This window comes from Hyperolius riggenbachi, chromosome 2 (genome assembly GCF_040937935.1).
Source record: "Hyperolius riggenbachi isolate aHypRig1 chromosome 2, aHypRig1.pri, whole genome shotgun sequence".
NCBI classification, from domain to species: domain Eukaryota; kingdom Metazoa; phylum Chordata; class Amphibia; order Anura; family Hyperoliidae; genus Hyperolius; species Hyperolius riggenbachi.
Window position 1 is genome coordinate 34292704 of NC_090647.1, and position 14312 is coordinate 34307015.

A 14312-nucleotide genomic window follows, 5' to 3' on the forward strand; every position below is an offset into this window, starting at 1 on the left:
ATCTTTGCTCTGCATCCACCCACCCACTGACTACCCATCAGGAACGGTGTGTGCATTCTACTTTATTTACAATTTGAGCTCACGATTGTTATATACTACAAACCTCATCTTATAAACATGGAAGACTGCAGTGCTGACCTTCATTTTCTTTCTTCCATCTGGAACAATTGAAAGTGTGTACCAGGTTTAAAGCAAGTGAGTAAATGCAAAACAACTCAGAACTGAAACATTGCACACAATTCATTACAAATGCAAAATGTTTATTTAAAGATCAATTACCTCGTAAGTTTAAAAACTAAAAATCAAATCCAAAAAAAAAAAAATAAAAAAAAAATGTGTCCCTGAGAATGGTCTTAACCTTTTGGCACAGGACAAGATTTTACTATTGACACATCCTGCAGAGCCTGGTTACCAGTACCCTTTAAGAAGTACATTTAAAAAACGCCTGCTAGAATTGAATCTGGGTTGGACAGGTCCTCTTCTCCTCCTGAGTCATGGTGTGTACATGTAAGAGGTTGGTCATTTGCCCAGACCAGCCAATAAGGCTTCTTGTTTCAATGAAAATCCTACAGTCAAGGGCTTGTGCTGCTGGTTGTCATGAGTACAGTTATGTCATCAAGGAACATTACTAATGTCACAGGAACCGGACCAGCCAATAAAGTCAGATGAACTCCCAAGAGTAGTTCTCAGATTTCCTGTATACAGGCAAATGTATCAGGCTCAGTGCAGGGAGAATTGGAGCAGGTGATTAATGCAAATAGTCAAGTTTCAGCTGTTCAAGGAAACCAGGGTTTTGATTGGTAGCTCTGGGCAGCTTGCGCTTTTCTTGATAATTGAGGCTCACAGTTGCTCAGTCAGCGGGCCCAATCACAATTTTTGATCTAGGAATCTTCTTCTCTTTTGCCTCAATTTATCTTGACAGATTTGCCTCTAAGAATACTAAACTGGAGGGGGAGTAAGTTGCCCTCTGGGGCGGATCCCTTCAATTCTCAAGGCACACTGCTTATTTTATTTCACGATAATTTGCTTCTCAACAGTTCACAAGATCCAAGTTGTATCTCTGGAGAAACCTGTCATTGGCTTTATCTAGAAATCACGAGTTCTCTACACCAACAACGCAGTGCTTTTTTCACTACGTTTGTATTTTAAGGGACCAGCCCGAAATAATATGGAAGTTTATTTCACAAGGCCAACTGTGCCTTATTTTGTGGAGCGAATTCCAGTTTTAAAGCTGGAATGGAGCTTGCCCAAATTCTGGAATAATGTGAGTGTGGTTGTTAAACTAGAAGCTGACTTTCGATATGCCGCTTCATTATTTCTAACGTAAAGCAAGTATCAATCATCTCAAACATTACACTGCTTAAAAAAACCCTTCACACACTTCTGTAGGATGTACCAATGTCTACAGAGCATTCTACACCATGTAATGTGACTGTTGTGTCCTGTGTTCTGGAGACCCTCATACATAAACCATCCCTCCTTTATCTGAGCAGTTTTTCCTTCATCGTGATCCATGAGGAAGAGCTCTCTGCCATTTTCTCCGGGTTGAGCTTCTAGTGACCCAAATAAATCACTTACGAAGACATGCCTGCTCCCAGAATCCTCTACTCCTTGATCATGTATCAGCAGACATCTGTAGACTTCTTTTTTCTCCATGTTCTTCAGTCTTCAGGGTTCAGAGAACAGGGTTCAGAGAACAGGGTCTGTTGAATTCCTGGCCATAGGCATGAATCCATTTATTGGCCACTGGAATAAAAAAACAAAAAAATAATGAAAACATATACGTTATATATACGTTAACTGTGGAACAGAGTTTGTTGCCTGGCTGAAATCCAACCAACCATCAGAACGTGTTTCCTTATAACCTGTAATAGTAGCTTGTTAACCAGTTACAGATTCCTGCTCTGTGCTGCTTGACCCCGATGACTCTTAGTATACCCTCTAAATGGAACAAGTCAGAGGAACTTTAGTTTCATATCTGACTGCACTATGTCCTTGGGGTGTGTTTACATAATTAACTTCTGAACAGAACTGATGAAAAGAAGTTGTAAGGAATGAGAACGGGAGGGGAAGACGTGGTGTATTTTACAGAATGAGGGAAAGGAGTTTATCTGTTCGAAACTCCTTCAGAAATGTTTGTTTTTTAAATCACGAAACACAATTGCAAACGCAACGCGACTCTACAATGCAATCTTTATATGATTTTTCTGCAATTGAATTTACCATTTTCACTGGATGCTACAAACCCCAAGGAGAAATAAAGAAGAATTGCAACATGCAGGACACTGATCAGGCAAAATTCGATCTCAGTCGCATCGCAATAGTAGAAAAGGCTTCCCGAGATTTTCACCGCTAAAGATGGGTAGCAGGCCCTTTGGCATCCATTAGCAGCAGAAGATTGGGTGCTGCAATAGGTGCCCATTGAAATAGCAGGTGCTAGGCACCCAATTTACCCCTCAATGCCTCTACATCAAAATTATGGTTTTTGGATTGGCAGCGTGGGAACGGTTAAAGGTTAAGCGTGGGGTGTGTGGTTAAGGTTAGGTATGTGTGTGGGGGGGATGCTTAAGGTTAGGCATGGGGGGGGGGGGGGTGAGTAAGGGTTAGGTTGTGGGGGTGTGGTTAAAGTTAGGCCTGGGAGGGTGGTTAAAGTTAGGCGTCATGTAGGGCGTTTGTGAGCGGGGGAAGGACAATTAGGACAAGATGTCAAGTAAGGTGTTTGTGCGCAGGGGACAGTTAGGGTTAAGCGTCAGGTAGGGTGTTTGTGCGAGGGGGGCGGTTAGGGTTAAGCGTCAGGTAGGGTGTTTGTGCGAGGGGGCGGTTAGGGTTAAGCGTCAGGTAGGGTGTTTGTGCGAGGGGGCGGTTAGGGTTAAGCGTCAGGTAGGGTGTTTGTGCGAGGGGGCGGTTAGGGTTAAGCGTCAGGTAGGGTGTTTGTGCGAGGGGGCGGTTAGGGTTAAGCGTCAGGTAGGGTGTTTGTGCGAGGGGGGCGGTTAGGGTTAAGCGTCAGGTAGGGTGTTTGTGCGAGGGGGGCGGTTAGGGTTAGGCATCAGGTAGTATGTTTGTGCGAGGGGGACAGTTAGGGTTAGGCATCAGGTAGTATGTTTGTGCGAGGGGGCGGTTAGGGTTAGGCATCAGGTAGTATGTTTGTGCGAGGGGGACAGTTAGGGTTAGGCATCAGGTAGTATGTTTGTGCGGGGGCACCAGGGGGAGAGTTCTGTGTGAGGGTAGGATACTGATATTGTCTAATCCTTCTTTATACTTTAATAATAGAATATCTGCAACTTTACCAATATTCTACTATCAGCTTTCCCGGGCAACCAAGTTTTCAGGTGCCCTTTTATTACGTATGCCTGAAGATGCCCTTGCATTTCAGATCGCAAAATGGCATAAAGTATAAAATAGACCTAAAAAATATTAAAAAAAGACAAAAACAGACCAATCAAAATACGTGTGGCCACATCTATTCTGACACTTCAGAAGCGATGAGAATTTGCAGCTGATGAGTGAACAGCTACAGACTGACAGGGAACGTGCCCATATTCTCCTAATAACAAGCTCTGCTAATAGACTGAATATACAGAAAATATTCGGCCTTCAGGGGAAATCATACAGTTTGTGCACAGCTGTCTCCTTGTCTGTAATATGAGAAAAGAACACTTCACTTATCACGTTTCTACAAAAACAATCTATGAGGGGCAGGCGATTTTCCTCAGTAGTGATGAGCAGAAATTACGCCTGTGCATAACTACGCATTGTAATTCGCAATTACGCATTGTAATTGTAATGCTAAATTTTGGGGAAAATCGCAATTGCGTATGTAATTGTAATCATTCGTAATTTCACGTAATGTTCAACTACTTTTGTGCTGACTTTAGCGGTTAATAGCCAGGCGCCCCATACATTGTATCGCCACCACATTCCTACGTAGGTTAAAGAGACTCTGTAACAAATAAAAGTTCCCCTGGGGGCAGTGGCGGCTCCAGGAAATTTTTTTAGGGGGTGCTATGCAGGTGCTGGACCAATTTCCGGGGGAGCTGATGCGCGCCGCGGCAAAAAATTCGCGCGCCGCGGCGAAAAAATGGGCGTGGTCATGACCGGATGAGGGCGGGGCTAACTGTAATTTAAAGTGAACCCAGGGTGAGAGTGATATGGTGGCTGCCATATTTATTTCCTTTTAAACAATACTAGTTGCCTGGCAGCCCTGCTGATCTATTTGGCTGTAGTAGTGAACTGAATTACACCAGAAACAAGCCATGCAGCTAATCTTGTCAGTTCTGACAATATTGTCAGAAACCCCTGACCTGCTGCATGCTTGTTCAGGGTCTATGGTTGAAAGAATAAGAGGCAGAGGACCAGCACGGCAGCCAGGCAACTGGTATTGCTTAAAGGGAGATAAATATGGCAGCCTCAATATTATTCTCACCTCGGGTTCCCTTTAAAAGTGCAACGCAAAGACAGAGGGCCCAAGTTTTGGTGACCCTTTTCCCAGAAAATTCACATAATTGTGCAGGTTTTCTCAAGAAAATACACGTAATGTGAGCAGATTTTAACAAAAAACGTCCAATGACCCCAATATGCACAATCGTTATCAGATATGGCTCCAATATGCACAATCGGTAGCAGATATGACCCCAATATGCACAATCGGTAGCAGATATGACCCCAATATGCACAATCGGTAGCAGATATGACCCCAATATGCACAATCGGTAGCAGATATGGTCCCAATATGCACAATCGGTAGCAGATATGGTCCCAATATGCACAATCGGTAGCAGATATGGTCCCAATATGCACAATCGGTAGCAGATATGGTCCCAATATGCACAATCGGTAGCAGATATGGTCCCAATATGCACAATCGGTAGCAGATATGGTCCCAATATGCACAATCGGTAGCAGATATGGTCCCAATATGCACAATCGGTAGCAGATATGGTCCCAATATGCACAATCGGTAGCAGATATGGTCCCAATATGCACAATCGGTAGCAGATATGGTCCCAATATGCACAATCGGTAGCAGATATGGTCCCAATATGCACAATCAGTAGCAGATATGGTCCCAATATGCACAATCGGTAGCAGATATGGTCCCAATATGCACAATCGGTAGCAGATATGGTCCCAATATGCACAATCGGTAGCAGATATGGTCGGTAGCAGATATGGCCCCAATATGCACAATCGGTAGCAGATATGGCCCCAATATGCACAATCGGTAGCAGATATGGCCCCAATATGCACAATCGGTAGCAGATATGGCCCCAATATGCACAATCGGTAGCAGATATGGCCCCAATATGCACAATCGGTAGCAGATATGGCCCCAATATGCACAATCGGTAGCAGATATGGCCCCAATATGCACAATCGGTAGCAGATATGGCCCCAATATGCACAATCGGTAGCAGATATGACCCCAATATGCACAATCGGTAGCAGATATGACCCCAATATGCACAATCGGTAGCAGATATGACCCCAATATGCACAATCGGTAGCAGAAATGACCCCAATATGCACAATCGGTAGCAGAAATGACCCCAATATGCACAATCGGTAGCAGAAATGACCCCAATATGCACAATCGGTAGCAGAAATGACCCCAATATGCACAATCGGTAGCAGAAATGACCCCAATATGCACAATCGGTAGCAGAAATGACCCCAATATGCACAATCCGTAGCAGATATGACCCCAATATGCACAATCCGTAGCAGATATGACCCCAATATGCACAATCCGTAGCAGATATGACCCCAATATGCACAATCCGTAGCAGATATGACCCCAATATGCACAATCCGTAGCAGATATGACCCCAATATGCACAATCAGCATCACCTGAAAAAGAAAAGAAAAACCCATTTACTCACCTACAGCCAGAAGACCTTCTTTCCCGACCTCCTGTCCCGAGTCCCGACCTCATTGTGGCGCGCAGCGCCCGCGCGCCCACGATCCTCTTCCTTCCCGACGTCACGACGAGACTTCCTGCCTGCATGCAGAGAGCAGGGCTACGGGAAAATGGCCGCCCGAAGCCATGCACTGCAGACTCGAAGTCTGCAGAACAGGGCTCCGGGCGGCCATCTTACCGTAGCCCTGCTCTGCTGCTTCGGGCTGCCGCTGTGAACTGACTTGGCGTCTTTTAGACGCCTGAAGTCAGTTCACTCCAGGGGGTGCTTTGGGGGTGCTTGGACAATTCTAGGGGGTGCTCGAGCACCCCCTTGCACCCCCCTGGCGCCGCCCCTGCCTGGGGGGCACTCACCTCGGTAGGGGGAAGCCTCTGGGTCCCAATGAGGCTTCCCCCTCCCCTGTAGCTGCAGTCATTCCAGCGCTGGCTCCCCCGAAGTCTCCTGCAATCCTGGCTCGACAAGCCTGACAAGGCTTGCTATATTTACCTTTCCTGGCTCCATCGGGGGCGCTGTTGCGGCTCTCAGCATGGAGATAGACGAAAATAGCTGATCTCCGTTGGGTCCACTCTACTACGCAGGCACAGGAGACTTGTGCCTGCGCAGTAGAGCGGGCCGACGGCGATCGGCTATTTCCGCCTATCTCCGAGTGGAGAGCCGATACTGCGCCTGTGCTGGAGCCGGGAAGGTAAATATTTACATCCCCGCTGTTCGGAGGGCCAGAGCGAGACCGCCGTGGGACACAAGAGGACAGGGGAAGCCTCGATAGGATCCAGAGGCTTCCCCCACCCGAGGTGAGTACCCCCCAGGGGAACTTTTAGTCGTTATAGGTTTTCTTTAAGTAGTTTCTAAGTAGAGTAGTGGGTACAAGTCAAAAATTTTTTTTTTCAAAAAGACCTTGTAGTTTTTGACAAAATCAATTTTAAAAATGCAAAGAAAAATGGTTTTTAAACTGTCATTGTTTTGAGTTTAAAAAGCTATTTTCTTCGCATTTTTATAACTGAGTTTCTCAAAAACTACAAGGTCTTTTTGAAAAAAATCTCCTTAACATATGTAGCAATTTTGGTGCCAGTAGCATCTATGGGGGTTTTGCTATTCACCGCCAAATTCAGCACGGAATTATACTAAAATTACGCAAAAATTCATGCAAAAATGTACGAATGATTATACAATATCAATCGAATTTATTTGTAATTATGTATAGGTGTAATTGCGAAAATGTATTCAAAATTTCGCGTAGACGTCATTAGCTGATTATGATCCTCTGTTTCTCAGTACTAGATAAGGTGTATAAGATCATATTTTTTTCCAACTTGCATGCAGATTTAATGCAAACTGACTGGGAGATTTATCAGTCATTCTGCTTCACTGGCAACTTTCACAGAAAATGATTAAAGTGTGAAAAAAAAGAAAAAACTTAAGCAATGCAAAAACAGATATAAAAACCTGGGAAAGATTATACCACCCCCTCCCCCCATTCTACCTCAAATTAGGAAAAAGCATTTTTGTCTGGGGTGCCCATTTACGCTGGGGCATACTGAGGCACTAGTGCTCCCCTGAGTGCCCCCCTACCATACCATTAACTGTTTCCAGGCTCCAGCAACCTACAGTGTTGCTTCTTGTAGAGTCATCAGACACAGGCTGGGGGCTGGAATGATTTGTCTGTGATCTGGCCACACAGGAGCAGCTTGCTAGCCAGTAAGGATAAAAGCATGCAAGCCAACTAGCCAAGTACATCTGTAAGTAACTTTTCTTCCATTATAGCACCATCATTTGGACAATCTGCTCTGCTCAAAAGCCTCTGAGTTCTGCTTGTGATGTTTACATTTGGTTCCTATCATTGCTGAACTAATTAGCCTTAATTTTATCACCTGAGTAAGGCAAAAAAATATCTAAAGCTCACCTAAATCGGCCCCACCAGCCAGCCATCGTGCCCCCCAAAATTTGAAGCTAGAGCTGCCACTGCTGGGAGCACTTGAAATCAACAAAACATGTTCAGTAGATATGTTCCCTCCGTACAGTATACTAGGGAGGACCATTTCTACGGAGCGAACCTCAGTGCTGGTGAATTGGTGGTAGTACAAAACGCTGCAGTCTATTTTGGAAGCTAAGATCCTCCATTTTTGCAACCGAAGACAAATATAACTTTGCAACCAAGTTTTTTTTTTTATTGCTATTAAAGTTTCAGCTTGCTGCAAGTGTGTGCTGAGTGCAGAGGGCTAATGCCATGTCCACTTATGTCAAATACTGATAGAACTGCTGGTTTCTAGCGATGATTCAGCCAATTAAGATTATGCAACATTTCCCGTACATGTTTGCAATGATGCCCATACGTAATTACGATTTATAAATGCAATTGATTTTGTGTAATCATTCATCATTTTTGCAAAAATTTCGCGTAATTTTGTGCCGACTTTGGCGGTGATTGGCAAAGCCCCCATACATGCGATTGTCACATACAGTATGTTGTGGAGAATAGTGGTTTACAAGTCAAAAAATAATTTTTTTAAAACGACCTTGTAGTTTTTGAGAAAATTGATTTTAAAAATGCAAAGAAAAATGTTTTTTAAACTAACAGTTTAAATAAAAAAAAAAATGTCCTTTGCAATTTTAAAAGTTTTCTTAAAAAGACCCTGTACTTAAAAACAAAGTCCCCGGGGGGCACTTACCTGGGGGGGGGGGGGGGGGAAGGGGTTAAGCCTCAGGGTCCCAATGAGGCTTCCTTCATCCCTTCAGCAAAACCTGTCGGGTCAGCTCTGCTACGCAGGTGCAGAAGACTTGCGCCTGCATAGTAGAGCGGACTGTCAGCGATCGGCTAGTTCCGTCTGTTTCTGTGCTGAGAGCTGCAACAGCGCCACCCGCTGGAGCCGGGAAGGTAAATATATCAAGCCTTCTCAGGCTTGTCGAGCCCGTATTGCGGGACACTTCGGGGGAACCAGCGCTGGATTGCCTGCAGCTACAGGGATAGAGGCAGCCTCATTGGGACCCTGAGGCTTCCCCCTCCTGAGGTAAGTACCCCCCAGGGGACTTTTACTTTTTAGTACAGGGTCTCTTTAAGAAAACTGATTTCCGCCCATCTCTGAGCGAGCGATACTGCGCCTGCGCTGGAGCCGGTAAGGTAAATATTTACATCCCTGCTGTTCGGAGGGGTACAGCGAGACCGCCGTGAGACACAGGAGGACGGAGGAAGCCTCGATAGGATCCGGAGGCTTCCCTCACCCGAGGTGAGTACCCCCAGGGGAACTTATTTTTGTTACAGGTTTTCTTTAAAAACTACAAGGTCTTTTTGAAAACCACTAAAGTCGGCACAAAATTATGTGAAAATTACGTGACATTACGAATGATTACAATTACAGATAAAATTATGTTTTTTCACAAAATTTCACATTACGATTTTGCATCGTAACTGCAATGCGAAATTACATCTATATGAAATTTTGCTCATCATTACAGTGGTTTCTGAGGGATCGATACTAAAGCAAAATGGCCGTCTATTTCATCAACTTGTCTGTGGTAAGAATTAAAGGAATGAAAAGCTCAGCAGAAAATCATCTCAGTTCCCAGCTCTCTGACAGGACGCTTCACAACTGAGAGGTTCTAAATGACTTTACTGCGGAGTGACATCAAAACATGCTAAATATTCACTGAGAGGCTAAATTCCTGCTGCATCAAACGTCCGCCATGGCGGGCTCTGACAATATGGCTGCTCATATCACCTGTCCCACAGGCCTGCCACTCACTCAGCACTGACATCAAAACGGGCTTTCTCAAATTTCTATTTCATTAGGGAAAGTAACAAAAGGTTGAATCTCCCCCCAAGCCTGGTTAATGAATATTTGGCAGCAGCATTCAGGTAGTTTGCTTCCAGGTGACTGGGCTGAAATCCAAGGGATTTATTAAGAGTTAATTTTAAAGCGGATCTGAACTCAGAACTTCTTCATCAGCTCTAAAAGATAAGCAACAGCATAATAACATTAAAAGAAAAACAACCGATACAAATCCTGCAATACAGCTGCAGTTTATTTACTTCCTACTTTGATGGAAGCAACATATTCTTAACATCCTATGTTTACAAATGAGCTCTCTGCCGTGGCAGTCAGCTGACACAGCTAAGGGATCAAATTACAACTTGTGACTAGACACAAATGAAGGGGATGGGCGCGGCCGCGGCGGCAGCCCCAGGACCGCCTAACGCCGATCGGCGTAAAGTCATGGGGCTCTGTTTTGCAGGAGATCGCCCGCAGGCTGCGCACGCATCTCCTGCTTGGTGGGCGGAGCAGAGCTCCGCCTTCAGTCTCTGAGCGACGATTGCCGCTCAGGAGACTGTTAGGCTCGGTTCACATTGGCTTACGTTCCACTCAGATGAGCGGAATGCAGCAGCGGAAGCAATGGTTTCCCGAGGGGAAAGTTCACATTGCTACGTTCTGCTACGTTCCGCTCCCTGCTTTCCGTTTGTCGGAGCGGACGTTCCCCACCTGCATGATTCTTCCGTTCCGCTCCGCTTCACGGAGCGGAACGCAGTGCAGGAGCGGATGCGCTCCAATGTGAACCCAGCCTGAGATGGCGATACTGCCGTCTAAGTACTGGTACAGCGCTGCAATCTGCAGCAGTGCTGTACTGGGGACAGCCGAGTGACACGGCTGTCCCCTCCAGAGGCACAGGGGTGATCAGCTGGCATAGGCTGAAGCCTATGACAGCTGATCACAGGGATTGGCTAGCGGGGGGAGGGAAGGAGGGGAGAGTACAAAAAAGTAATAGAAAAAAAACACATTTTTTTTATAAACAAAAACACAAACAAAAATAAACAAATAAACAAACATCTGGGGGGGAGGGGGGGGGGGATAAGACCCCACCAACAGAGAGCTCTGTTGGTGGGGAGAAAAGGGGGGAATCACTTGTGAGCTGAGTTGTGCGGCCCTGCAGCTTGGCCTTAAAGCTGCAGTGGCCAATTTAATTAAAAATGCCCTGGTCTTTAGGGGGGTTTAACACTGCGGTCCTCAAGTGGTTAAGTACATGCATTGTGCATTTCCTATATGTTTTCCTTCTGTCCAGTGCAAGAGTTCAGGTCCACTTTTATTATTTCCTGAAATTCTGATCTGCAGATTGATAAATGAAGGTCCTCTTTTCTCCTGCCTGACACCATTTCCTGCCTTTGCAGAGGGGGGCGGCTACTGTCACCTCTGAGTGTTATTTCTTTGTTATATGCAGATTTTTCTGCTGCTCATCTGCTATGCCTGTGATAGGTCATAGATTTCAGCATGAAATCTATTGAAAATGTATTGAACCGCAGTGTTTCAATGCTCGATGCAGATCTTCGAATGTACTACTTGATTGAGATCTTCCGTCCAATGATTCTGATCATTTTGATTGATTTTCACTGAATCCAAATTACGATCAAGCTCTCATGTTGGGGCATAGCCAGGCCCGGTCCGCCCATAATGCCAAGTGAGGCGACTTCCTCAGGCGGCAGAAGTCTGGGGGCAGCACCAGGCAGAAACAGGAAGTGAAGAGAGTGCCCGGCCAACCTATACTGGAGGCAACAGTACCTGGCTACCAACACTGGGGGTGCCTATACCTGGCTACCTACCTATACTGAGGGTGTTTTTTGGAGGGCTCACCACAGCTATAACATACGGTGCAAATTGTCGGGTGCTTTGCAATCATTCCAATTTGGGAAGTTCCAACCTCACAAGTTTGCCTCAGGCAGCAAAAAGTCTAGGACCGGCCCTGGGCATAGCTTCATGGCAGATTCGATCACAGTGATTAAATCTGCTGATAGTCGACAAGAAAAAAAACAACAAGTGTGTGATCCTCCAGTCCAGAGAGTTCCTGTGTCCTGCTTGCCCCACCGTTACCAAGTGCGGACCCCCCGACACCTCTCTGACAAGAGATTGCTGGATATGTTATCATGGCTCTGCTCTCTGCCATGTACAATAACTCCCAACTGTTCCTTTTTCAGAAGGACAGTCCCTCTTTGAGAACCAAATCCCTCTTTCTTTCTCATTTGTCCCTGTTTCAGGACTCATGTACGAGATCTATGTAAATACAGTATATGTATTTTTATACTGAAACGTGTTTAACTGGTTCTCGTTCCCCGGTTTTTACACCTTAAATTTCCTGACATTTTTGAAACTTTAGCTGTGTCGTTTTGATACAGCAGTAACTTTTTAATTATCTATGCCAGCTTAGTGATACATATCTTGTTTTTTTCAGTACAATCTAGGCTTTTTGTGGGTAATATTTTTTCTCCCAAAACTATTTAGTTTTATTGTGAATTTATAGGAAAAAAATTAGGTGTAAATGCAGAAAACACATTTTTTTTCATTTTTTACCCTTCCTAATTTTCACATCACACGTCCCACAGTTATAAAATATTTACAAATAAATTATTTAGCCCTTCCCGATTAAAATGATACCCCATATGCCCCATTTTACTTCTAGCTGAGCATGTGGCGCACCGTTATCCACAGCCTCCGTGTTTGTGGCGATCTAATGCGTTCGCTAGAGCCACAGTTCAGGGGGCATAGAGCTGTACAGATGCATCACTAGGCAACGGCAGAGCATTACATCAGAAGAGCATTGGGGCCTGAAACTTTCGCCCTACTGATTGCATTCGATCACTACTGCCGGCAGTCATTAAACGTTTATAAACAGGTTTAGGTATTGTAGGAGTTAATAATGGGTTAATAGGTTTGGGTTAAAAATTAATGGAGAATAAAAAAAAATACTTTTTATTTTATTGGGACTATGTCACTTTAATTTTTTTTTTTACTTTTACAACTTTTTTTCTTCTAACTTTATTGAATGATTGCTGCTATCTAACAGCAACAATCATTCACTTGACCGTTCACGTGACTGTGCACGAGCGTTCATGGTCACGCACATGCGCGCGCACGCGGGGCGGCGGCAGACAGCGGCAATTAATGCAGGATGTAGATTCTACGTCCTAGAACTCACGACCTGAAACTTTAATCAGTTAACTGACTCTAAACTTTATTCCCATCTTTTAAATGTATCTATTTCTTATTTACAAATGTTAAAATAAAGGAAAAGTACTGATGATAGATGGGACCAGTATTGTTTGATTCTGAATTCTTTGTGATATGCACGACAAGGGGTGTGGTGGGGGCGTGGTGAGGGGTGTGGCAGGGGTGTGTCTTTAAGTGTTCCTGTTTCTAATTTCAAACTGTTGGGAAGTATGCGTGTATGAGCGCTGCTGTAACATAACTCCCAATTGTCCCTTTTTTGGAGGGACGGTCCCTCTTTGGAAATCAAATCCCACCATCCCTCTTTCTTCCTTATTCTTCCCTCTTTCAGGACTGGTGTACAGATCTATGTACACATACGTATATTTGTACTGAAAAATGCAGCGGCGTAGCTAAGGAGCTGTGGGCCCCGATGCAAGTTTTACAACGGGGCCCCCCAAGCACTCTATACATAACAATTGATACGGCGCACCAAAACCTGCCAAGGATTTCCACAGTGTCAGAGGTGCAAGAGGGGGATGGGGAACAGTTTGTTAATGATTACAACTATTTAAAGCATCTATAGAAGTGATTATTATGAGCAGAGGACCAATAGAGAGCTAATACTGTAGTTGACGGAGGGCCCCATCTGGCCCAAGGGCCCCGATGCGGTCGCAACCTCTGCAACCCCTACTGCTACGCCCCTGGAAAAATGGGTTTAATTGCCACCAAACTCTATTCGTATATTTCCTTATTTAAAATCTGAAGATTAGTGATGATAGAAAGGAACAGTTTGCTTATGAATTTTTAGCGGTATGCGTGGCTAGGGGAGTGGTTGGGGTGTGATTAACCACTTGAGGACCTAGGGCTTTACCCCCCTTAAGGACCGGCCACTTTTTTTCCATTCAGACCACTGCAGCTTTCACGGTTTATTGCTCGCTCATACAACCTACCACCTAAATGAATTTTGGCTCCTTTTCTTGTCACTAATAAAGCTTTCTTTTGGTGCTATTTAATTGCTCCTGCGATTTTTACTTTTTATTATATTCAGCAAAAAAGACATGAATTTTGGCAAAAAAATGATTTTTTTAACTTTCTGTGCTGACAGTTTTCAAATAAAGTAAAATTTCTGTATACATGCAGCGCGAAAAATGTGGACAAACATGTTTTTGATTAAAAAAAACCCATTCAGCGTATATTTATTGGTTTGGGTAAAAGTTATAGCGTTTACAAACTATGGTGCAAAAAGTGAATTTTCCCATTTTCAAGCATCTCTGACTTTTCTGACCCCCTGTCATGTTTCATGAGGGGCTAGAATTCCAGGATAGTATAAATACCCCCCAAATTACCCCATTTTGGAAAGAAGACATCCCAAAGTATTCACTGAGAGGCATAGTGAGTTCATAGAAGATATTAATTTTTGTCACAAGTAAG

At 44.4% G+C, this 14312-nt stretch overlaps 1 protein-coding gene across 1 annotated transcript in view; it reads right to left on the reverse strand.

Annotated features, from left to right (window-relative positions):
• Positions 1 to 283: 283 nt before the first annotated feature.
• Positions 284 to 14312, reverse strand: part of P4HA3 (prolyl 4-hydroxylase subunit alpha 3) — a 134979-nt gene continuing 120950 nt past the window's right edge. The window contains exon 13 of the mRNA XM_068264688.1: positions 284 to 1746. Within this exon, the coding sequence (XP_068120789.1) occupies positions 1676 to 1746 (71 nt within the window). The 3' untranslated portion in view covers positions 284 to 1675. The remainder of the gene's footprint in view (positions 1747 to 14312) is intronic.